General features: G+C 45.1%; 1 protein-coding gene across 1 annotated transcript; it reads left to right on the top strand.

Moving 5' to 3' along the window:
* Positions 1-26: 26 nt before the first annotated feature.
* On the top strand, positions 27-23,597 carry COTL1 (coactosin like F-actin binding protein 1). The gene is made up of 4 exons (XM_009904479.2): positions 27-229; positions 583-665; positions 11,096-11,253; positions 22,207-23,597. Exons 1-4 carry the CDS (start codon positions 153-155, stop codon positions 22,315-22,317), a joined length of 429 nt encoding a protein of 142 aa, XP_009902781.1. The 5' UTR covers positions 27-152; the 3' UTR covers positions 22,318-23,597.
* The last annotated feature ends 1,513 nt before the right edge of the window (positions 23,598-25,110 follow it).

Genomic DNA, 25,110 nt, shown 5'->3' with positions numbered 1-25,110 from the left:
GACGGCGGGGCGGGGGCGGGCGGCAGCGGGCTCGGCTCTGCGCGGCTCTGCGCGGTGCGGCAGCGGTAGTGGCAGCATCGGTGGCGGCAGCGGCCCCCCCCCAGCTCCGCGCCGCTCCGCGCTTCCCCCCATCCCCACCCCCGGCCGCCCCCATGGCCACCAAAATCGACAAGGAGGCGTGCAGGGAGGCGTACAACCTCGTCAGGGACGATGCCACCGACGTGAACTGGTAAGTGTCCCCCGGCATCTCCCGGACAGGATCCGGTGTTCTGGGATTCCCCTTCTTCTCTACCCTTCCACTGAATGTTAAGAGACCTTATTTCTCTTCTCCTCTTCCTCCTTTACTAAAGGATGGGTTCTTACAGTATATTCTTCCCTATCTCCTCCTTCCCCCATCCCAAAGGGGGACTGCTAAAGATAGTACTCCCCTTCCCTTTCCCCCATCCCAAGGGGTGACTTTGAACGCTACCCTTCCCTTTCCCCATCCCAAAGGGTGACTCTTAACTGAACAATTCCCTATCCCCCATCCCAAATGGTGACTTTTAAATGTACCATTCCCCTTTTCTTTCCCCTTTCCCAAAGGGTGACTTTTAAGTACAATGGCTCTACAATCGTCCCTGGAGACCAAGGGGTAGACTATGAAACCTTTAAAAGGAAGTGCACAGGTAAGCTCCATCATGATTGCTTTGCCACCTTACAGTATTCCTTGCTGGCTAGTTTAAGGGGGGAAAGGATGGGAGAAAACTTGGGTAAACTGGAATTAGTGCTGCCCTGTCCTGCATGATCAGCTTTGCAGTCACCACAGAGTGCAGCTCACTGAAGTCCATAGTCCAGCAGCCAGTCCTTTGTCTCAGACTTAGACTTAAGGTCCTTTGGGCTTTTCTTCCCCTCTTTGCACAATTTTTCATTGCTTCTTGGTTATAAGCAAGATGAAACGCTTGATTAGCAACGGTCTCCTTGCTTAGCACTGCAGTTTCAGAGCAAAAGAGACTCAGTTTTTTGTGACTAGAATAATGCAGTCACACAGATAATTTTGCCATAAAATTCTGCTGTAAAATGTATTCACAGCCCTAAAGTAACTGCAGTTAGAAGGCTTGCTTGGATTTTTTTAAGAGCATGAAACCCGAAGGGGGGGTGGGGAGGGGGTAGTGGTTGTGCCTAAGAATGGCTGGAACAATACAGCCCTGGGAACAATCCTGTGTGAGGCGTTGCACAAGCCCTTACAGCTGCTGCTCTAGGTTTGAACGTGGCAGTTGATTGTTTAACTGGCGGTGGTAGAACATTAACAGGACAAAACAAAGCCTGGGAAATATGGAAATAAACTGAGGAACTTCAGCTGATCTTAACTGCTGATGTGTTTTACAAAAGTAGGGTTTGGTTTTGCTCAAAATAACTTCTAGGGGGGAATTGTAGAGCTTTTCCTCCTGTCTCAGAGGCTGTTTAGCGATTTCACCAATGGGCTATGAAGCATTTGGAACTAATACTGGGCTATAAAAAAGTCTTCTTGAGTCACCTGGCTGCTCTACAATTCTAGAATTATGGTTAACCTGTATTTTTAGAATTAGGTATCTGTACTGCAAAGGAATTGTGTGTTGAGCAGCCTCTCCCTTTTCAAGGTGGGGCAAGTCCCAGAGGCACTGTAGTCAAGAGTCCTACAGCTATTGAAATGCCGGTGTCTGCAAAAATTGGTCTGCTACATCCTAGGGCCTGAGTTGGAGGGAAGAACTTCCCAGTAACTTAAATGAGGGTAGGACTGGTCTGATCAGTCAATAAATATCATAGGAGGAAAGTACATGTTAGTCCTTGGAAAGCAGCCACTAAATCAAGAGAGTTTAGGCTGCTCTGCTACGACATTTGCAGTGGGGTCTTACAAGGATTAACCCAGCCACTTGTTTCCAGCTCTTCTTGACACCTCTGCAGGGAGTATTCACAGAACTGAAAAGGATCTTTTTGTAGTTGGTATCAGAAGAGCTGGTACCCTGTGTTGCAAGAACTCCTTCCCACTCAACTTTTCTCAATGGGCAACATAAGGAAAAAACAATTACCTGGCATGCAGGGAAACCCAGGGTTCAGCACTTCTGAGGCTCATGTCAACATTATCTGAAGGGTTAGTAGGTTTTTTGAGAGGTCAACAGTTTCAGCATCTGAATGTCATGTTCTCTGTCTCCTCTTGTGGCCAAAATAACTGTCTCCAGCATCTCCAGACATCTGTAGCTTGCAGAGGAACCTTCCCTATTTATTTCCTCTCCTCGTTTTTAAGAGATCTTGTTTTATCTAAACTGATTTTTTAAATGCTTTTTGGTTTGTTTTGTTGGTTTTTTTCTGGATTGGCACCCTCTCAAGAATAGTTCCTGGATTCCCTTCTGTAGCAAGGGGAATACTTTTATCCAGTGGCTAAGCAGGCAGAGGGGCTTTGGCAGAGACCAAGCACTGGTTGGGTTGGGTAGAATGCATATAACAATTAATGGAGGAACATACTGTACTCTGGAATATGGTGAGGTTTGTTTTCTTGCCATCATCTGCATGTGCCAAACCCTTATTTATAAATAGAGTTCATAAATATTATAGATAGAGTTCAAGGAAAGCTTGTTTGATACCATCAAAGTGCCAAGCTGGCCCCAATATTGAAGCATTTTTACAGCAAAAGGGAAAGTTTGCATATTTTAGGCATAAGCATGATAAGAGAAGAGTTAAAAACAAGGCATCTGGGGGGTAGACTGTGGCCTATTGTTAAACTGTAATATGGAAATAAATCCCTTATAGCTGCTCTATTGCTTCTCTTCTCTCTTCTTTCTTTTCCTCTTCCTTCCCATGAACCTGCTCCTTGGCAGACCAGGGGAAGAGGTTGTCCTCAAACCTACCTCTGGAGCAGAGTCCTTGGAGGCTTAAAGAAAGAGGAAAATTCAGGTACCAGGTTCTTGGCTAAGTGCCAGAATGGATCTCCCACCACCCACAACTTATGGTGGTGGAGCAGTTGGGGAAGCAAGAGATGCAAGTTTTGGTGCCTCCATCTGTGCAGCAACCCTTCACCTGGAGCACTAGAGATGTAGTCAGAAAACAAGGCTTGTGCCAACAGTGAAGTTAGAGCATCCCTTCCCATCTGGAAGAAAGGTGCCAAATGTTACCATGAAGTAGAGATGGTTGGAATATTTCTACTGAAACAAAATCAGTAAAAAAAAGAGTAAAAAGGGATGGCAAGAGCTGTTAAATATTATTCCTTCCCATTGCAACATCTCTTCCCTCCTGCTCCACACCCAAACTCCTTCCACATTTTGCTGAAGGGGAGCAGAGCTACTATCAATGCAAACAGCTTGAAATTGTGATGAGAAAAACTGGCAACAGAATAAACTTCCTTCCTTGTTTTGAATTCCTGTTTTGTGAAAAACACTGCCCTGAAAGCCACAAAGTACTGCAACTGCCTCTGGTAGAAGCTCAGCATGATGTGGTGGTCAAAGGTGAGAGCAGGAGCTGGAAGTGAAAAACCTCAGTGTGCAGAGTGTCACCAGGTTTCTCCATCTGAGCTTGCTCTGTTCTACATTCTTCATCATCTATTTCAGTGCCATTCTGAGTGGCAAACCCCTGTGTCCCCTGCTTTCGTTAATAACCATTCTTGTTAAAAGCACCTTCAGCAAGAGGTACATATTGCTTTCTGCAGAGCAGGGGGTGTCAGTGTGTGCTAATTCCTGTGGTTCTGAGACCAAAAAAGGTCTTTTATACCGGTTAGGAAGACATTCGCCTGTGGTGGATGTCCTGCCTTGTGCAATGACAGAGGTTTGGAAGGGCTGGAGGGGGTTACTGGTAACAGGGTTGTATTTTTGCTTTTTCCTCCCCCTCTATGTAGCCCTTTTCATGCAGACTGTGGCCCAATCCATTATCAATTCTGCAAATCTCCTCAAGCAGCAAGAGTGGTTGAGGACAAAGGGAAAAGCAAGAAACTGAAATTGTGCCTTTTAACGGAAGTAGCAGTTCAAAAAGCCCATGTTTGAAACCAGCTCTCTGCAAACTCCAGCAATGCTCTGTGGGCTGCTGTTGAAGGAACACACAACAGACTGAGATGCTAAGTTCCTAGGGCAGGGAAGCCTGTGCCCTGATCCAGGAACTGTGGCTGCACCCAGCCTGCCTTGTCTGGGTTTCATCACTCTCACTGCTCTACTGTCAGACACACAGTGCACATCAGACCTGCATGCCACATATCCTGGGGTGGAGGTTTGTTCTTCCTAAGCTCTTTACTAAGCTTTGTGGATGAGTATAAATTAAAGGAACTGCATAACCAAACTATCATCCTTTCCCTGTTCCACTATTTGGGGACAGCACTTGCCAATTCTTTTCAAAGGAAGAAAGAATGGTAGGAAAAGCTTCTTCAGTGCCCTTTTGTTCACAATCCCAGGATTATGCTGCAAACACATCCTGAACCCTGGACTTTTGCACATCAGTTGCTGTCACGCCGTTGCTGTCACAGTCTGTGTCAGACCGCAAGATGACTCAAACACTTCAGCTGGGGGGTAGTAGACTCTGCTTTGGCCTTAGGCAGTAGTAGTTTTCTCTGTCCTCCAAAGACCCACAGCAGATATGTGAACATCTCTCCAACTTATCCCAAACTAAATTTAAGGAGGTTGGTTTAAACCTCTGGCACAATAAAGTCCTTGTATGATAAGAAGGTAGTCACTGGTGGCTCTTCCTCTTGCAGTCCTACATAATGACCAAAGTATGTGGCTGTATTTGCCTTTGTCTGATAGAGAGAGTCTGGAAACCAAAGCTGAGGACATTGATTGTGTCAGGGTCATTAAACACACAGTGCAGACACCCCCTGTGTCTTCTGGTTAAGGACTGTTTCAGTTGGACTTAGCAGCAGAGATTACCTCTGCATTAAACAAGGACTTAATTCAAGGCTTTTGATCTATTTTACTTCACAGTTACAGCTTTTGCCTCTGCAGATGGCATGGCTCCAGAAGCAGCATTAATTTGGTGTTTGGGTAGTATGTGCCATCAGTACACTTCTTTAAAAACCAGCTGAGCTGGTGGGTTTGAAGCCAGAAACGCAGATAACAGCTGAAGGTTATTGTATGGAAGGATGTGAAGGCTCTTGGGTTTTGTTGTTGTTGTTTTTAATTTCAGAGACTCCCAACTGGGTTGGTGATAGCGTTGCTGAGAAGAGCAGAATGACTAACAAGTGTGATACTGAACTAAAAGTCCAATCAAAAACATCTGCCTAGACTTTTGTATGTGTCAGTAACACTTGGCTGCACCGGCCAGCTTGTCTCTGTTTCTGTATTAGGAAGCAGCAGAGCATCTCACTGCCTCTCTCTGTGGTTTACTTCATTTTTTTTTTTAAAGGGTGTATTCTGCCATGAAGTGACAGAGAGGTCAGAAGACTGTGCTTCCCCCTCTATGCCACATGTGAGCAGTTGTTTTTCAGTGCATCTCTGACAAAAGAAATAATGAGCCTTTTATTTGGAAAACCCCAGTCCGGATAAATAATTGCAATGACAGCATGAAAAGGGATAGTTACCCGAGTGTCTGAAAAGATCAAACCAGAACCACACTGTGCATTCAGCATGAGAAAGAACTGGAAATCTTTGGTCTGAAATAAATGCCCTATAAAACCATTTCTGGTTGACATAAAGGATCAGGAAGCAAATAGAACTAGAATTGGCTCTGAAGACAAATGAAGGCTCTTTTGGGTTTATGACGGTTGTCCTATAAAACCTGGTCTGCACATAAAAATTAGGAGCTAAGCACTGAGAGATCACCAAGATTACACTGGCAGCTTGGGTTGTAGGAAAGACTTGTAAAAGTGCACGAGGACATGTAATGAGATAGCTGCTTATCTGTCTTTGGCTACATCTTAAGTTGCTAAAATGGGCTTTGTAAATCAGTCTCCTACTGCTTTTGTTTTTCCCCTTTACTGTTCCTCCTGCCTGCTTTCCCTTAATATCTATTTAAAGGAAGACCTGGGGCCATGGGTGGCTCATGGGAATGTCACACTGTCTTTGCAGAGTTTCCATGCCCCTGTGCCCTCCCTTCTCACTGTGAAGTCGTGCTCTGGGGAGGGTCAGCTCAGTAGCTGCCTGTTAGAGCTGTGGCTTAGACTGTCCTTTGTAATGGACAGGAGGATGTTTTAGGGAATATTCTCATTCATTTTCGTGGGAGTACCTCTTTGCATTCAGTTTAGCTTTGTGATGCATAATCAAAGTAGCATGGCTGTGGAGCTGCATTTTACCATCCTGTGTTAGGCATAAGAGCAGGTAAAGAAGAGTTACATCTTTTGTATGCCCTTTGATTTGGGGCCTATCTGGCCCTTAGCTCTCACCAACTAACATAACCATTCCTTGCTTCAGGGAAGGGGAGCAAAGATTAGCTGGATCCTTTGCTTCCTCCCACTTACACCCGGGTCTGCAAAGAGACCGCTACAGGACCACTGGCACTGGGGTAGCAGCAATTCATTCTGATGAAACCCTGCTGGTGGTTCCAATGGATCAGAGAAAGCCAGACAAGTCAGCATGGTTTCATCCTCCCCATGCACTTGTGTCTTGAGTACCCTGTACTAATGTCAGCTTCTCTGGGTTACATGGGTGAGATTGATGCCCCAGCACAGCATGTCCTGTGCTTATGGTCCTGAGGTCAAACATTTTGTATGTGTCTTATGACTTCAGTGAATGTCTGCATGGTGCAAGGCAGCATTGCATCAGAAATATAGGGGCTTTAAGTACAGGGGCAAAGAGGGGGGAAAACAGTGTAGGGAAGGTTTTCTGTCTGTACTTCTATCCATGTGACTACAGGGGTGACTGAGGAGGTGGAAAACTGACAAATTAATCTAAACTGAATCCAACTGAAACAAACATAATAAATCCTTCATGAAACCTGTCACGTGCTATCAGTAATTCATTGTTGGACAGAACACAAAAGCAGATAATTCCATCAGCTGCCTTTCTGTACATGACCTTGGCTGAGCATGCAGGTGAAGCTGGGGGTGGTGGCCTTACATTGGCATGTCTCTGGCTTTGCCATTCAGAGCCATACAGCTGAAAACTGTGAAGCTTTTGACAGTGCATTTCTGTCCTGCAGCTAGTATCTTTTCCTGATGAGTCAGTGTGTTTTAATCTAATGGGGAGTTTTTTAGTATAGCTGCACCAAAGGGTTTGAGTGGATGATAAAAAGGAAAATACCATCAGGGAAATCTCTGCAGCTTGGCATCGAGTTTTGTTGACAGCCAAGGGAAGCTTAATCAGTATATTTGGAAAACCCTGCCTACTGATAAGTAAGGGGTTTGGGGAAAAATGCTAAGTGATGCTCATTAAGGCATCCATTGTACTTTTCATTGTTTGTGCAGCCTTACTGTCAGGTTCTACAACCATAGTCAAAGGAGCAGTGATATTAGTGGGAATTAAGGTTGTTAATTTCTGCTGTTTGTAACTTGCAAGGTCTAATCAAATAAAGCTGCTATTTCCGTTCTGCCCAGAGCTATTATTTGCTTCTCTCTCCTGAAATTCAGGGCTTAGTGACTGGGAAGGTGGCTGCATGGGGCAAGGCAGGGTTTCCTCTTTCAGAGGAAACCTACTGTCTCTCTATGATTTGTTATACCCCCTGCTCCACGCACCCAGCAAATTCCTAAACCCACTATAAGTGGTTTTGTGTGGAAGGGGGTGGGGGTGGTGGGATTGATATTAATACTTTGACATTTACAGGGGAGTTGGCACTGATGGCATTGATGACTTCCAGCTCAGCGAGGTGATCTGGCAGGGTAGAACTAATTAACTGTGAAAGAGGAAATCTGGGTGTATAAAAGAACTTGTGTTTTGATCCTGTTATCACTCTGAACATGCTTTGAGACTAATTGTGAAACTCAGCCACTTCTGCTCAGGGATTTTGACCTGCAGTTGTAAGAGCTCATACCCAGAGTCAGCTAGTGCTAAGAACCTCCATGTCTGTCCCTGTTGCCCTTTTAGGAAAAGAGCTATGTTAATTGCTAAGGGCTCCAGTTCAGATTCCCTCTTGTCTTTATCTGCAGCTGCTGAAATGCTCCTCAGCTGCTGCAGTTCAGAGTGGCACATCCAAGACAAAGTGTCCTGTAGTGGTATTTTATATTAAATACACTGGACTGATATCTGGGGCAGCTGAAGAGCCTGTTCTGGCTACTGTGGGGATACAACCTCCACTGGGAGGCAGGAGGAGAAGGCACACATGGCTTGGGTGTAACCTTTCAAGCCCCCACAAGTAAACCAGCCCCAGGTAAATTCTGCCCAAAATGGTGACTCAGAGGCCCACATCTAACCTCAGATGCTCATTAAACTTATTGGGACTTAATATGATGAAATAAGAGTTGCTCATAGTCACTGAGTAGTAGGTGATCTAGTAGATAAAAGCTCACATGGAATTGCAGGGTTTGGCTCTCTTTGGTGGCACTGATCAAGCTGCTTTCAGACAGGACAGGAAAGCACTCAAACTCTTCTGCTGAGAAGCAGACCCTGCTGCTGCCAGTGATCTGTAGGTTCATGTCAAATTTAAGTTCATACTGATAGGTAAATTCTTTCAACCTCCTTTCTATGTAGCTATGAAGAAAGCTCTGCAAAACAACTTGGGATTTTTCACATTTGTTATATTCTGACATTATTTGTATTATAAAGGGACATATTCCAAAATAGCCATCATGATCAGTAGCTGTCTTTGGCGAAAGGGGCAGGGATGAAAAACCTACATACTCAAGGTAGAAAGTGATGGGTCCACGGGAAGGTCTGTGAAACGCTTACAGTATAGTAAGGGCCAGAACTTGGTGACATTAAAGTGCCTTCCAGGTCTGTGTTCCCAAAGGAACCACAGTACAGTTCTTAGTGGAGCGTGGCCTCCTTTACTGTCAGCTCTGGGAAAGCAATTTTTTTTCATAGAACTGTTAATAGTAACGTTAGGGGATTTACTGCCTCTTCCTCACCTTGGGTATTTCCTGGCTGTCAGTTCATTTATGGTTCTAATCAATCTTGGGAAGAGGATTTACTGTCAGAAACAGGAGTCTCTCCCTGTGTTTCTTGTGCTTGCCAGTAACAGGTATCTGAGAGAGAAGTTTTGCTTGCCTGCACTCACAATATACAGGGCTCCTTCTCCTTCCAGAGATCCATGGGGATTTTTCTTTTGAATAAGACCTTTCAAATTTCAAATCTTCAGAGGAGTTTGTTTTAAACCTTGTACTGGCTCACACACCTCTCTACATACATTTTCCATTTTCCCCAGTAGTCCTCTGTCAGTGGAAACAAAGTACATAGAGGACAACACAGAAGACCATAGGTGGGTTTTTTCCAGACTTAAAACCTTACCTTTTCTCAAGGGAAAGTTGTCTTTACTCACACTTTGGCAAAAAGAAGTGGTAAAGAAGCTCTGAGACCTGTCGGCTTTCAGAGAAAGTCTCACTTCTTTTTTTTTTTGCATTGATTTCTAGCAGCTTGTTTTCTGGGGATGAGCAATTTAGAGCTGCTTCATTCCTGTCCCTGAGCTGTCTCTGAAGCTGCTCTGACCCTTCATGGAACATGTTGTGATGGATCCAAGGATGGGGATGTTGGCAAACCTCACTGCACGTGGAGCCTGCGTTTTCAGCTGGCAGTAGTCAAGATAACAAATAATCATAAAACATGTTGAACTGGTCATGACAAGTGCAGCCAGGATTAACATGATTCCTTTCAAACAGCAAGTTTGCTCATCTATTTTGAGTCATCTCATTTCACAGAATCATAGAATTGTTAGGGTTGGAAGGCACCTCAAGGATCATCCAGTTCCAACCCCCCTGCCATGGGTACAGACACCTCACTCTAGATCAGGCTACTCAGAGCCACATGCATCCTGGCCTTAAAAACCTACAGGGATGAGGCTTCTACCACCTCCCTGGGTAACCTGTTCCACTGTCTTGCCACCCTCATGGGGAAGAATTTCTTCCTAACTTCCAATTTGAATCTACCCATTTCTATTTTTGTTCCATTCCCCCTAGTCCTGTCATTACCTGACACCCTAAAAAGTCCCTTCCCAGCTTTCTTGTAGGCCCCCTTCAGATACTGGAAGGCCACAATAAGGTCTCCTCGGAGCCTTCCCTTCTCCAGACTGAACAGCCCCAACTCTCTCAGTGTGTCTTCATTGAAAAGGTCTTGAGTGACCTGTAACAGAAGCGGCTATGATTAGATGTATTCCATGATTGCACAACTGCCCATCTGCTCAGCTATTCTGCACACCCCTGGTTGAAGGCTCCAGCATGGTGCACGCTGCTGAGGCTGGGGATGGGAGCGGATGGTATCACACGCTTGGGAAGCGCCTCTGCTTGTGAAGGCGTCCGACTGCCTTGGGTGATGAGTCACCCTGCAGCCAAGGAACAAACTCTGAGACAAGGAGTTTACAAGGTTTTTACACAGATGCCCAGACTAAATAATTGTAGTCTGGTGTGATATATCAGAAAGCAGCTGTGAAAGGAAGATGAGAACAGTCCTAAAATCCAAGGCCTTTCTCTACAGGGCTTTGGATGGAGTAGAAAAACACATCTGGGGAAGTCATTGCAGATTTTTCTTTTGCTTCTGCTTCTCCTGTCCTTGTGAACTCATACTACAAGTGAGCCAGATACGTGGCTGGAGGCAGAGAGAGAAAAGTCAGGTGTGTGCAATGGCCAGTTTCTAGGTATATGTTACAAAATGTGTCTAATCCTGCTATCCTTAAGAAAGAGATGCTGGGGAACACTTTCTTCTCTTCATGACCAGTGACCTGCAGATGCTTATGGTGAAATGTGTAACTAGGGTTAGCTCTGTGCTCTTGAATTATCTGCTGGCTGTATTTTAGCCATTTCCAGATACACTAGCAGCACACTAGTGTGGGGTGGCCAGCACAGATGGTTTCCTCCCAGAAACTCAAAGCACCCTAGAAAGAGGCAGACCTAACACTGGACAAATACACCTTGCAAGCAAAGGGCATCTGAGCAGAGCCCTGTTCATCCCAAATGGTGGTATTGTAACACAGGATTAGTGCTTTGGCTTGGTCTTTGAGTTGAGGGCAATATTCTCATTCCAGAAAATGGCCAGGCAGAGATGTTTCTGGTTTTAATCATTTTCTCCTTTTTGCTTTGTCTGTCCAGATGATGTTCGATTGTTTGGCTTTGTCCGGTTCACCACTGGTGATGCCATGAGCAAGAGAGTCAAGTTTGCTCTCATCACTTGGATTGGAGAGGATGTCAGTGGTCTGCAGAGAGCCAAAACTGGGACTGACAAGACTCTGGTCAAAGAAGTAGTACAGGTAACCTCTTCTTTTTGCTTCTAACCACCAATTCTGTTTGCTTTTAGCTCTACAAACACCAGCACAAGGGGAGAGAGGGGGGAAAACTGGATCATCCTTCAACTTAGCAGTGTGGTGGTTTAGGCTGGGTGCCTTCTGTTGCTACCACACAAGCTAATCCTTTGAAAAGAAGAGAATTGCCTGTTGCTTGTCTTCATACTAGGAAGGCTTAACTTATCTGCCCTTTGAACATTCAGGCGTAAAGAAGCACCTCTGAGCTTAAGGCTGTCTTAAGAATTTCCTGAGAAGGGAATATCTGCACTCCCCTTCGTGTCATCATTAAGTTGCTCCTCTTTTCCTTCTGTGATATGGAAATAATAGAATTTTGAATGGTAGAGAACAAGGCAGTATTAAGTCAAGCAGGTAAAATCAAACTGAAAAACCCACACCTTTGTTTAAACTTCTCTTGAGGCCTTTTGTCTCTGCACAATGAATTCATGGACCTAATCAACTGAAGTCTGAAGTCTGAAGTCCCTATCTCTACCAATTAACTAACAGCTCTTAATAGCTAACTAGGTTTGAATAGTCTTCTGTTTGGCCTTGGGCGTATCAGGGGGAAGGAGAAATGTGCTCAGTACGCACCTTGGAAGGGCTTCACTGGAGTTTGTCTGCCCCAGCTGAGCTCAGTTAACTCTGTCAAGGCCTCCCAGGACATTCTGAGGTGGGCTCACTCCACGGAGCTTCAAGCTCAGTCCAAGTGAGTGAAAACAAGCAACAGCCACAAGAGAAGTAAGTTGTGGAAGGTTGCAGAGAACTGCTGCAGGGAAACTGACTTTAATGGAGACGATGTTAATGGTTGGCATATTTCCTCTGAGGAAGTGTTTAAAGCATGATTAACTCTTTCAACTAAACCTAGGCTTGCATCTGCAATGCCTGAGAAAACATCTTTCTTACACACTTGGAGAGCAGGCTGTCCTCTTGCATAATCTTCTTCAATAACTGTGTTCTTGCCTATGTAAAGAAATCTGTTCCCCTATACTCGGCACTTTGAGTACCGGGTTCAGTTTTGGGATCCTCACTGCATGAAAGATATTGAGGTGCTGGAGTGAGTCCAGAGAAAGGCAACATAGTTGGTGAAGGGTCTGGAGAACAGCTCTTGTGAGGAGCAGCTGAGGGAATTTGGGCTGTTTAGCCTAGAGAAAAGGAGGCTGGGACCTTATTGCCCTCTACAACTACCTGAAAAGAGGTTGTGGTGAGCTGGGGATCACTCTCATCTCCCTAGTAGCAAGTGACAAGACAAGAGGAAAGGGTCTGAAGTTGCACCAGAGGAGGTTTTGCTTGGATATTAGAAGAAACTTCTTCATTGAAAAGTTTTTCAAACACTGGAACAGGTTCCCCAGGGAGGTGGTTGAGTCCCCATCCCTGGAGGTGTTCAAAAGATCCAGAGATGTGGTGTTGAGGGACATGGTTTAGCACCAGACTTGGTAGTTAGATAGTGGTTGGACTCAATGATATTAAAGGTCTTTTCCAACTGAAACAATTCTGTGATTCTATTCTGTGATTCCATAATCTCCCAGTAGGACAATATGAAGGATGAGAATGAAGTTCCCCTCATTCATTGTGTTGCAGTTTGGGCTGGGTGCCCTCTGCTGTGTTCATATGTGGGGTGCTTCCTGTGTCCAGAGGTCCAGCCCAGTGGGCAGACACAGGAAGCTAGGTATTTCCTACCATAATTCTCTGCACCACTATAAAATCCAGTGCTGGGTCTGGCACTTCCTCTTTCTTCCTCGCCGTCACCCGGTAACTGGGGGAGATGTCTCCTGGCCGTGGGCCTGGCTGGGCCCAAGGCCACAGCGGGATGGGCAGTCTCAGAGCTGGCCAGCTGAGACTCGCCTACCGGGGGGGGGGGAAGAAGGAGCCCTGGGGGTCTTGGGTGTACCCTCAGGTGAGAATGGGATGTTTCTGTGTCTGCTTTGGGATTTCATCTGGCTCTCTGTATACACTCAATGCTTGCCATTTAAACTTTCCACCACTTTTGCAGTCTGTTTGTCTGAGTCTTTATTTCTGCCCGTGGTGGGGAGGGGGTCTGCCTCAACCCATCACACATTGGTAGTTTTTATGATAGAGAAGATTATACTTAGATAAGAACCATGAATCTAATAAATTCCCATCCTTCCAGAAGATAGGCACGGGTGCTAAATGTCTCAAAATGGCAACTATGCAGAGGGGTCCATGCTGGAAAGTAGTAATGACACCTAAGAGACAGGAAAGCAAATCTCTGTTCATGTGAAGCAGCTGAAACTGTGTAATTGTAGCTGGAGATGAAATTACAGAGTACTAATGAATGACTCATCTAAGAGTCACAAAGCCTGGGATTTAAAAAAAAATATGTTTAGACAGTTTATTCCTGTTGAGCTGAACAGCATTCCAGAGTGCTGCCCCAAGATCTGTCCCTCAGGTCTGTTATGTATAATTTGCAATCTCTCCTGTTTCATCTTTGATTAGTAGTCTGTCTGAGTTAATAATCTGGTGGAACATTAATCACTCTTGGCTGTTACTTAAAAGCTTTCATATTCCAATTAATTTACACTAAAATATGAAAACAATACAGCTAGTGCCTAATACACTCTTACTAAGCAACCAGGTACATAACCCACTCCAAAGCATTTCTGAATGTCATGTCAGTGGTTATCTCCTTCCCGTAAGAAATTATCTTGACAACTATTTTGAACAGTTCTATATGTGCAACCGAGTCCCTCTGAGTGGAGTGGGATAAAAGCAGAACTGCTTGCTCCTTTGTATGCATGTAACCTTGCAGATAATCAAATCAAAAGTTGCACCAGAAGGTGCAACAGAAATGTAGTGGAGGGAGTTTATCCCACAGCTATTTCACTCTTACTGGTTCTCTTGACCGTCAAGTATATGTTCTCCATCACCCCACTGCTTCTGATCTTTACAGAGACTATTTGAGATATGAGTTACACATATAGAAAAATACAGTTGGCTGTCTGCTGTAATGATAAACTACAAATCTGACTCAGTGTTGGTTCATCATTTGGAATAAGTGGTACCTTAAAGTGGGATTATTTTTTTCTTCCTTAGACACCCTGAAGAGAATCTAGGCTGCTGATGCAGTTTGGCTCTCTGCAGTTTTAGTTGTGAGCATGGATCCTAGGTCCACCTACCCTGTGCAATCACAGAATCACCAAGGTTGGAAGAGACCTCAAAGATCATCAAGTCCAACCTGTCACCACAGACCTCATGACTAAACCATGGCACCAAGTGCCACATCCAATCCCCTCTTGAACACCTCCAGAGATGGTGACTCCACCACCTCCCTGGGCAGCACATTCCAATGGCTAACAACTCTCTCAGTGGAGAACTTTCTCCTCACCTCGAGCCTAAACTTCCCCTGGTGCAGCTTGAGACTGTGTCCTCTTGTTCTGGCGCTGGTTGCCTGGGAGAACAGACCAACCTCCTCCTAGCTACAACCACCCTTCAGGTAGTTGTGGACAGAAATAAGGTCTCCCCTGAGCCTCCTCTTCTCCAGGCTAAACAATCCCAGCTCCCTCAGCCTCCCCTTCCAAGGAAGTGTGGCAGAAGGAGGCTTTTTGTGCAGCAGGTAACAGCTTTGATTTTGTGATCTACAGAAGTGACTGGTTGGGGTTCCAGAACAACAGCTCTTTGGTCTGAGAAGTCCTCAGTAAAACTTGAAGGACTCTCACTATCTTGTAATATTTGCCAGGGCTAACTGTGGCTCTTTATTTTAAGACCAAAGCTCCAGTGTGAAAGGAGACCTGCTTTATATTCTCTGCCGTGTTGTAGATGCACTGATGAGCTACAGTTGAGCTCTGCTGAAAGCTGAACAAATGCCAGTAAATGCTGTTCTGCTGCTGAGACACTCAAAGTGAAAGACAGCCAGCTTGAGTACTGCCTAGCCAGCAAAACCCACCGTGTGACATCTGTAGAATAAAGAATGTTCACACGTGGTGATTATTAAAGCTCTCCCAGAAGCACTTGCCATAAGGAAAACGTAAGGGATATTAGCTGTTGAAGAGTAGATTATGGGCTTGTGAACAAAAGAATGGGATACAAAGCAAGGAGAGGAACTGGGTTGCCTTCCCTTTTGTATTCCTCCCTTGGAAGAGGGAGCAGGTGCTATGAAATCTATAGGGAGGTGGCTTGGGAAGCCACACTGATAGTCAGTAGAGGAGGTTCTCTTAAGAAGAAAGGACAATTGATTTTTATCTGTAATAACAGTAAAATTGCAGGGATGGATCTCATCTGGTGGAAATAGCTTTTAGTTATGATTTGTACTAGCAGAGAGTCAGGTCTTCTTGCTTATTCAGGATTTTCCATATTACCTCTTTAATTTTCTTGGAAAATGGGTACTGCATTTATTGTACTTATTTGGGATTGGATGAAAATGCATTTTGCATTTAAGGAACATTCAGTAGCTTTTTCTCAGAGCCACTTATTTCCATCCTTTCCTTTTTACCTCAGGTGGAAATACGGGATCAAGCCTGTGATATAGTGCAAGTAGTTGAGCTGAGAGCAGGTTAGAAGAAAGGCCAGGATGGGGAACAAGTATTTATCTGTATCTTTTTAAGGGTACAGCTAGGTAGTAATGTGTGGAGACTTGCTTGTGTAAAGGGAGATGCAGAGTAAGATGATGTAGCATCCCTTTTTTTTTCTCCACTGAGCTTCTGCCCAAGCCAAGGACAGACCTAAAGGTGGGGGGTAGAAGCACAATGTCCCATGCTTTGCAAACTGTTAAGATGTTTGGGAGTTTCTGGGGTACAGTCTAAATCTAGATCTAGGATGATCTAAACAGCTGGGGGAACTTTATGAAACAGTAAGCCAGAATGACTTAAACTACAAGGCCACATCTATTTTGTCATCAGCAGTAGTGTGTCATCTTGCACACATGAACTGGCAGATGCTTGCTGTGAGACACACAGGCAGCAGACCCCACAGCATTTCTGTCCCCTGCACAGTTTGGTCACTGTGCACCACCAGTTGCCATGCCAAGGCTGTATCCAGCTACCAGTAGATACCAGCTGATCTGAAAGGCTTTGAGTCTATTCTTTACTTGACTAAAAGGACATTATTCAAAGCTGATCTTAAATTCATGTTTTGTGTGCCTGGCAGTAAGAATAGTTCTGCTTTTTACCTCCTTTTATATGCACAAGCTGTTGCTCATTCAGCATTAGTACAAATCCATTTAGGAGGCTCTCTGTGCTCTGAAGGCGGTTCATAGACTCATATATGTTGCAAGAGACCTTAACAACCATCTAGTTCCAACCTCTCTCTATGGGCAGGAACACATTCTACTACATCAGGTTACTCAAAGCTCTGTCCAACCTGGCTTTGAACACTCCAGGGAGTCTCTCGGCAACCTGTTGTTTTGACCTCTTTCATTCCAGAGGCCCAGGAGAACCTAGCTGGTCAACTTAAGCCCCAAAATCAAAGCTATTTTAAACCAGTTCAGTTCAGCCATAAAAAAGGTGAAACCTGGCAGCTGTGGGGTTTAAGTACAGGAGTGTCAGACCTTCCGGTGAATGGCCCCACTCACTGTGAAGGATGATGTTATTGTGCTTTTCTTCAAGTAAGGACTAGCCCAGACACAATGGTTGTGGGGCTGGGAGTGGCAGCCTGTGCTGAAGTGGTCCTGTTTTGATGTATGTGCTGTAGAACTGAAAACAGGACTTGGTTTCCCTCTGAGTGCTGCTTCCTCTCTGTGAACTCCTTGCCCTTCACGACTGCATTTCCTACCAGGAGATTTTTAACCCTTCGTTAGGCAGCGTGGAGGTCTTTTTCCTGATGGGACTGGACTCCCCTGCAGGCCTGCCTCAGCAAAGGGACCTCCCAACCTTTGCAAGTTTGTCTTATTTTCCATGGATTTTGACTCTTCTCTGTTTTCATCAGCACTCCTCCCCCACAGAGTCATGTGCTCTATTATTTGCCTAAATTGCATTCAGGGTAAAACAGCTCTGTTTCTGTGAGCAAATATCTGTGGCATTTTATTCATTCTTATTTTTAGTGAGGAATTTACCAGGCTTTAGTGATAGCAACACAATTTCTAAGATCCTGCTTTGGAGCTCACAGCCAGATACTGTTTTGGGTTTTGTTTTCTGTTCAACTTCTCTTTTTCCTCTCAATTCTGCACTGCACTGATGCTGGTACCTCATGAGGGAGGATCTGCTTCTGGGGTTAGTGTCTTTTTTCTCAGGACACATACAACATGCATAACTCCATGTCTGTGCTTTAGGTTTTTCATATGGTGACCTAAACAGAAGATTGTTTCATGCCTTTGTTAGTGGCACTCAGAAAATCAAACACATACTGTAATGGCTGATATATCATGGTGGCTTCGAGACTGTCTTTCTCAGGAGGGTGGGTGAGATCCTGCTGGATCCTGCAAACAGAATTGTTCCTTTGGACTGTTTTTCCTATTCCAGTTTATTTTAATTGCCATACCAAATGGGTATGGGTGTACAAGAACTCCCAGTCCTAGTCTAGAGAAGGTGGTAATGCTGTAAGTAATTTCTTCATGCCAGAATAAGCAGCTTCTCATCACCCCACATCTGACACACAGCCCTGTGACTTTTCCAGTGGGATGCAGCACGGATAGGAGGAATTTGCAGATGAGCTGAAATGTAGTTCCAGTTGCTGAGATGTGTTTGCCAGACGTTTGGGCTGGCTTCTCCCAGTGGCTGAAACCAGTCCATATAAAATTTGGCAAGGAGTAAATTTGAAGAGAGGGGTTTTGCTGCTAGCTTGGACTCTGACATCTGACTGCAGGAAAAGAACCATGGGAGATGTCATCTCCTCTGTAGCGTGTCTGCACTGAAAACAAGATGCCCAGTGGATGGGAGTGGTGACATTAAGGACAGCAGACCTGAGGATTTTGAACACCAGTGGAGGATGCTGCAAGCCCCAGTGTAAATAAAAGCAGCAAGAAGCTGCTTAACTACCTGACACCATCCATAGCTGCTAAGAACCCAAGTGTCTGCAGACGATACAAGGATTTTCTTTCTGGCCTCAGGCCTACCCATGCTGGGATTTATAGGGGCCTCTGCAGACCACTTTTTGCACAGTATCTGCTCCAGACAGATTTTTCCCTTGGCCAGCTTAGGGGAATTTTATAGCCTCATATGCTAAACATTCAGAGCCTGGAAGAAGAAGAAAATCTGCTCCACCTTTTTTTCTCCCTCCCCATAAAGTTGTCTGGGAGAGAAAGGCTGGACTGAGCTTGCTGTATGAATCTCATACTTCCCAGGGAGAGACACAGGCTCGTGTTTTGCAACCTGACCTGCATGGCTGGACCCTTTTTTCTCTGCAGTGCCATGTGGGGGTTGACACAAGGGATTGGACTGCAAAATGGTGACCCTCTGTTACTCAGGCACAAAGTGAAGCATGTGCTAGATAGGTGCATTGAAGAACTATGAGGAAACCTTGCATTTCGTGTTGTGTTCAAGGATTTGAGAGGCAAAGCAAAGAGATTGTGATCACAGTTGTGTCCTGAGAGGGCTAAAGATAAAAGGCATTATTGTTATCTGTAGGCTGATGGTGACTCTGGGGTGAGTTCAAAAGCTAGAATTCACTCACAGGGCTTGCTACAGTTGTAAAAAGCTTGTGGACCCTGCAGGAGAAGAGAAAAGGAAGTGGCAGATGTAAAATGGAGATGCATGTCAGCAAAGCAGGGGCCCAAGCATCAGAGTTATGTGCTGTGCCTCAGGCAGATGTAACTTCTGCAGTTCTCTTGAAAGGCATTAGATACTGGTGTGTGTGAGAGAAGAGAAAGCAGGAACTTGCCCCACCCAATCTCTTAAGGGTAGAAAGAAAATCTGGTAGCAGAGCAGAAATCTGGCTGCAGTTGGATGCCTGTTGGCATTGCTGTTAGCCCCTTGAAGCTGAGTTTCTTCCTGGTGCTTTGCAAGAGCTGGTTTGCTGTGACTGGTTATTTGTAATTGCAGGTGACAGTCATGCCAAATAAGAACCAATGTCTGGTTTAGCTAACATCAGACCAAATTAAATCAGCTGTGAGTAATTTTACATTCTGGCAGTTTCAGTGGGGGCAAAAAAAAACAGAAAAAAAAGAAATAATAACTCAGAGTCAGATTGCCCTTGGCTGAGAAGTGCTGCTGTTGATCATGGGTGCCCAGTCTCCTTATCTGAACATTAGAGTCTTCCCTGTCTTTCTGCCCTGATGCCACAGGAGACAGTTTCAGCTGTCTCTAAAATACTTATATGCCTCTCTTCACCCTATGATATGCACCCTGAACAAAAGCTTAATCCCAAAGAGCTCAAACAGTGAATTCAGAGTGATAATGGAGGTTTCAGGGTGAAGAAAAGTCAGTCAGGATATTGAAATCACAAGTTCCAGGCAGCAGACTCACCAGAAGCATCTTCTCCCCATGGTGCCAGGATTGATGAGACATCATGGTGGGTACAAGCTGGTGCAAAGAACTGAAGAAGCCCCTGCCAGCACCTGCCAGCACCTGCCAGCAGAAAGGAATAAAGCAAAGTGTTATTAATAGTAATGACCCAGTTTGCACTCTGAGGGTACAAATCTGGCACAAGAGGTGGCCCAGTCAGCTAAGAGGATATTTAAGAGTGGCTGGGAACATAACCCATCTGGCCACTGCTAGGGGGAAGGTTGCTCAGACTTTGCAAGGCGTCTTGGCGTCAACAACATGAAATAGTGGCTGGTGCCCACAGATCATCACCCAGGAATCACCTGGATAACTGTCTAGATGAGGAGACATTTGAGCAATTATACATAGAATTTAGTTCCCCTCTATTCCTGTATGAGTACACCTGCAGTTTTAGTTTTGGAACTGGCTGGATTCTGAAGAGTGGACGTGGAAGAACACTCTTCCTGCATTTATAAATACACACACTTCTCATGGAATCCCTCTCAGAAATTACTATGTGGGCCTGTCTCAGTTCTTGCTAAAGTCAGGGCAAACACTAGCACTGAGGTCAGGTAGACCGTGGTAATCTGCTTCCTGAGGTGAAGGAGCTTTGTTAAACCTTTTTGCACATAGAGAAGAAATTGAAAAGGTTCAGCTCAAAACCCCATGTAGGTAGGCACACCTCAGTGAAAATCAAATAGCTGAAAATCCTTTGTTTGGCCTTAGCAAGAGCTGAGCTTTTACAGATCTCACACAAGAGCTTTGTAAGTAGGACACTTGTGAGGATAACTGAATGTGATGTTTCAGGCCGTTTGCCTCTTCCCATCTCAAAACAAAAGATGGTTTTTTGTTTTTTCCCCTAAATAAACAATTTCTTTCCCATTTTTCATGACCTCTGTTAAGTGCCTGTAATGTCTGTCTGTCCTCACACCAGAAAAGCCAGCCATTGAAGTGTGGAGTAGAATGGTGCAGTTGTCATTTCTTAAGACTTTGTCTAGCAGCTGATGCACTGAAGCAGAGCAGACAAGGCTTCTTGTAGCTGCTATAAGCTCTGATTTCTCTCCCCCCCACACTGCCTAAGAAACTCTTGGCTAGTGAGGATTTCCTACAGTGTGAAACAGGATCAGCTGCAGCCTGGGAGACTGGTGTGGGGGAGGGAGTTGTTTTGCTCTCCTTTCCATTTCTTCCACGGCATGAAAGAGGTGCTGAGGCTCTTTCAAGCTGAATCCTTCTCCACCCCTTCCTTTAGCCAACTCTGATCCCAAACTGAGACCCTTGAGATGCTGCCAAATAAAGAGCTCTCCCATGGCTTAGAGTCTGAAACCAATTAGAAACCCTCCCTCCACAGTTGTGCCGGGGCTGTTCCAGGGCCGGGAAGACCTGGGCAAGATGACTGCTTCGCTCTCAAAGTATCGCCTCAATTTCCCAGGCAGCCTCCATCACCTTTCAGAGTGCTTTCTGCCCAAGGAGCCAGGCATTGCAGCTTTCCTGAGACACTTGCAGCAGGGCTGTTGGGATTTTAGTGCATCTGTTTTGTCATCAATTTTTCACTGGGCCAATGGATGCCTGTGTTTTTCCTGCTGTGGGTCAGGGTGAAGGGAAAGGCATATGCAGTGTTTTCAGCTGTGGGTAGGAAGAGAAGGGAAATGCTGAAGAGAAAAGTAAATGTGCATGTTTGCTGAACTCTCTGTGCACATGCATGCATGCCACCCTTGCTGTGAGGCAGGAGGGACACAAAGGAACAAATCCCTGACTGTAGTGACACTGTGGTGACAAATGCCCTAAAGGCACTGTAATCTGTTCTGAGAAGGGTTTTCTCTGTTCACAGTCTCACATCATAGCACACTGCCTAGGCCTTGCCCGGGAGCGTTCAAGCAGCTCGACAGCTACTCTGCAGCACATAAGTGTATTAATAAAGCAAGTTCTTAAAGGTCACTTTGGATCATTAGACCACAGAGGCTGTTGACAACACCAGCAGCCTGTCTGGTGCAGTGTCTTGGTTTGGGCCATGCTGGGTATTAGATGGTTGAGAGGAGGAGTCAGTAAATCTATTGAAGTAGAATTAATTGCTCCTGGCACCATCTGCACATTGCTCAATCTTTAATTGAAGCATCTTCCTATCAGCTGGTGGGGTATGATGCTGTAGAGCACTGTGGTATAGCGCTGTTCTCCTTCTTTCAGGAGAAGGGGTCCTAAAAAGGGCACTGATAGGATTAGTGACATGGTCACAACTGTCCTGAGTAGCAATGGCAGTAAGAAGGTCAACAATGTTGAGCTTTTTTCATTGGCATACTACTTAGACCTGACCTAGCCTGTGCATTTGTTGCTAGGAAGAGTTGTTGCACAGGTTGTTACAGCTGGTGACTGTAGAAGCAGACACAAAATTTTCCAGGTTAAGTCTTGGGTTTTGCCATAACTAGTCATCTCTCTCATCCACTACTTTATCATCAGGGTACGCTGCTCATACAGCCCTGGAAGGTGGATAACCTATCTTTACTCAGGACTTGGATAAGTAGCCTCTTTTTTAACAGGCTTTTTGCTTTATCTCTTGCAGAACTTTGCCAAAGAATTTGTTATCAGTGACCACAAAGAGTTGGATGAAGATTACATCAAGACCGAGCTGAAGAAAGCAGGGGGGGCTAATTATGATGCACAGACTGAGTAAACACAGGAACCTCCTGGCACTGTCACCTGGATCTCAAAGGGAGGGGAAAGGCACAACAAAGTAACACAACTGAGAGATGAGGCAACTTGAAATCCCCAGTTTTCTGTGTGTGCAGCTAAGAACTCCCTTTCTTTGCATACAGTGGACTTTTCTTTTCCATTCCATGTCATGAAACATCCCTCTCTGGGGTTCTGGTTTTCTTTTCCCCCCGTTGTTTTTCTACTCACAACTCTGTCCGTCTTCACACATCTGTGGAATTTAGGTTTGGCTCTGCTTTGCTCTTATTCAGCATTGTGTTTGTAGAGGCTTGCCATTGTGTCTTTCTTCCTATGCATGCATGTCTGTTTGTCTTACTTGGGCTTAACCTGGTCTCTGGGAGGAGAAAGTTTTGTGGACATTCTGAACACTCATTATTTTATCTTTTTAATTTGGTCCAACTGATACTCTTGGGAACGATATTCTTTTGCTTTTCTAGGCTCACATCAGCTTGAGCTAACTTCACTGAAGTCTTGATTAAATTGTCAGAGCTTAAATGTCCAGCTGAGATGTTACCTGACAGCTTAAACAACGAAGCTGTTAAGCAAAGCTTAAACAACAAATTCTTCAACTCATGATAAATGGGAATAAATTTGCCTTAAACCTTGTTTGACAGTTGCTATGCTGTGTGCTGCATCTCTATCCCTCCCTCTTAAAAATAATCCAACTTGATCTGAATGTGGGGGGTTGGGGCTTTTTTTGGAGGTATCATGGCACAGTAAATTGAGGGGCTTAGAAAAGTTTGGACACTTGGTCACTATTTTGTGTACATTGATCTTGGGGTTTGTATTTGACTTTCCTAATGCTGGGGCTCAGGAGGTGAAACTGAAATGCATAGATTTCCTTTTTAAATGATGTCTGCAAAAATAGCTGCTGAGCCCTACCAGCCTTCTCTACCCAAGTCTCCCCTGGGTTATTTCACAGCTAAACACAACACCCTCAGTTGTCTGGGGCCTTGGGGCAGTGAACCATCCTGTACCTGTGACTGAGGGATGAAGCAGGGCAGAGCTGCTCCAGTCAGGATGAAACGTTCAACAGCAGAGGCCCAGAGATAACCTGAGTACTCTTTGCTTTGGTACCAAACTGTTTGTTTGGGGGACTTCTTTGTATGGCTTGGGGTTGTTTGTTTTTTTCCCATCAAAGCTAATTGTCCCCAGGATTATATGCAAAGGGGAGACTGTGTTGTACTGGGGCTTGGGAATCAGTGCTATAAAACCCATTGCAGAAATAAATGTTTTTCAAGAACAATTCTCAGTGACTCTGTTGTTCTTTTGCCTTCCCTGCAACAACAAGCCTATATTTAGGTGGTCTCTTAATCCTGGGTATTGAGCACTTGCAATCTTGGGGCTATTAGGAGAATTAAACACTGGCTTAAATGTAAAATGATCTCAGGGCAGGCAGCCCTTGCCTGCTCATCTCCATTCCGAAAGGCAGAGGTGACCACAGTGCATGTGGCACACTTTGTTCAGCAGCTCTACATCTAAATATTCAGCACCAAAGTGCCAAGTGGGAATTGTAATTAGGTCAAAGAGAATTTCACACTCATGTAAAGCAAATGTAGAGAGGTCAGGAACACATTTGGGAGCAAGAACAACAGTTTCAGATTGAAGTTTTGCAACTTCCTGCGCAGGGTTACATGGAGTGTTACAGTTCTGGATTGAACTTACTAAAACTACCTCTGAAAGAAGGGAAATGGTTATCTTTTACTGGACTGGCAGTAAGGCCAGGCATAAGTAATGGGAAAGAGAACTTGTGATGCTCTGAAGCTTTGTCTTACTGTTCAGTGACCATGATAAACTTCTACTTGGCAGTTTGTGGGGTGTTGGGACAACCATCTTAGTCTGGTCTTGAAGCCTAACAGCAGCACCGCAAGAAATGCACCAGCTGTGGTGTGGAGCTTGATGAGCTGCTCAAGAAGAGCTCAACACAGAGGCAAAAGAGCTTTCTCAGCTCCTCTAAGGCACCTCAGCACTTTTGCTGCCTGTGGTGAGCTGGCTGCATGGATGAAGGAAAAGGCTGCATCACCTCTTTGGTCCTCAGTCAGTGACTGCCTTCCACAGGGTGTTTTTCTAAAAAAATATCTAAGTTTTTCCTGAATATTTGTTTCCTGCAGGTAACCTCTCCAGACACATCTGTTCCATCTCCTTCTGACAGCCACTGCATCCAGGACTGACTTGCCGGCAGTGGCTGGTTGGGCTTGGAGGGGAGACTCAAGCCTTGTCATTCCCTTGGATTCTCTCCTGACTTCTGAAGTAGTTTGAATTGGGTCTCCAAAGTATTCATACAAGACAGCCATCCCATTTGTCCTTAGTCAGCCCAGTTTGCAGAACATCTAAGATCATGTATTCCCCCTGTGAATCACCAATATGGTGTACTGGCACATGTGGCCCTATTTTGATCCCAGGACTATTGAGCTTGCAGTCACTAGCACAGCAATTACGTGAGCAACATTACAGAATCACAGAATCACCAAGGTTGGAAGAGACCTCAAAGATCATCAAGTCCAACCTGTCACCACAGACCTCATGACTAAACCATGGCACCAAGTGCCACGTCCAATCCCCTCTTGAACACCTCCAGGGATGGGGACTCCACCACCACCCTGGGTAGCACATTTCAATGGCGAATCACTCTCTCAGTGAAGAACTTTCTCCTCTCCTCGAGCCTAAACCTCCCCTGGCACAGCTTGAGCCTGTGTCCTCTTGTTCTAGTGCTGGTTGCCTGGGAGAAGAGACCAGCCCCCTCCTGGCTACAACC

This window comes from Dryobates pubescens, chromosome 19 (genome assembly GCF_014839835.1).
Source record: "Dryobates pubescens isolate bDryPub1 chromosome 19, bDryPub1.pri, whole genome shotgun sequence".
Lineage (NCBI taxonomy): Eukaryota > Metazoa > Chordata > Aves > Piciformes > Picidae > Dryobates > Dryobates pubescens.
This window is presented reverse-complemented; position numbering and strand designations above follow the sequence as displayed.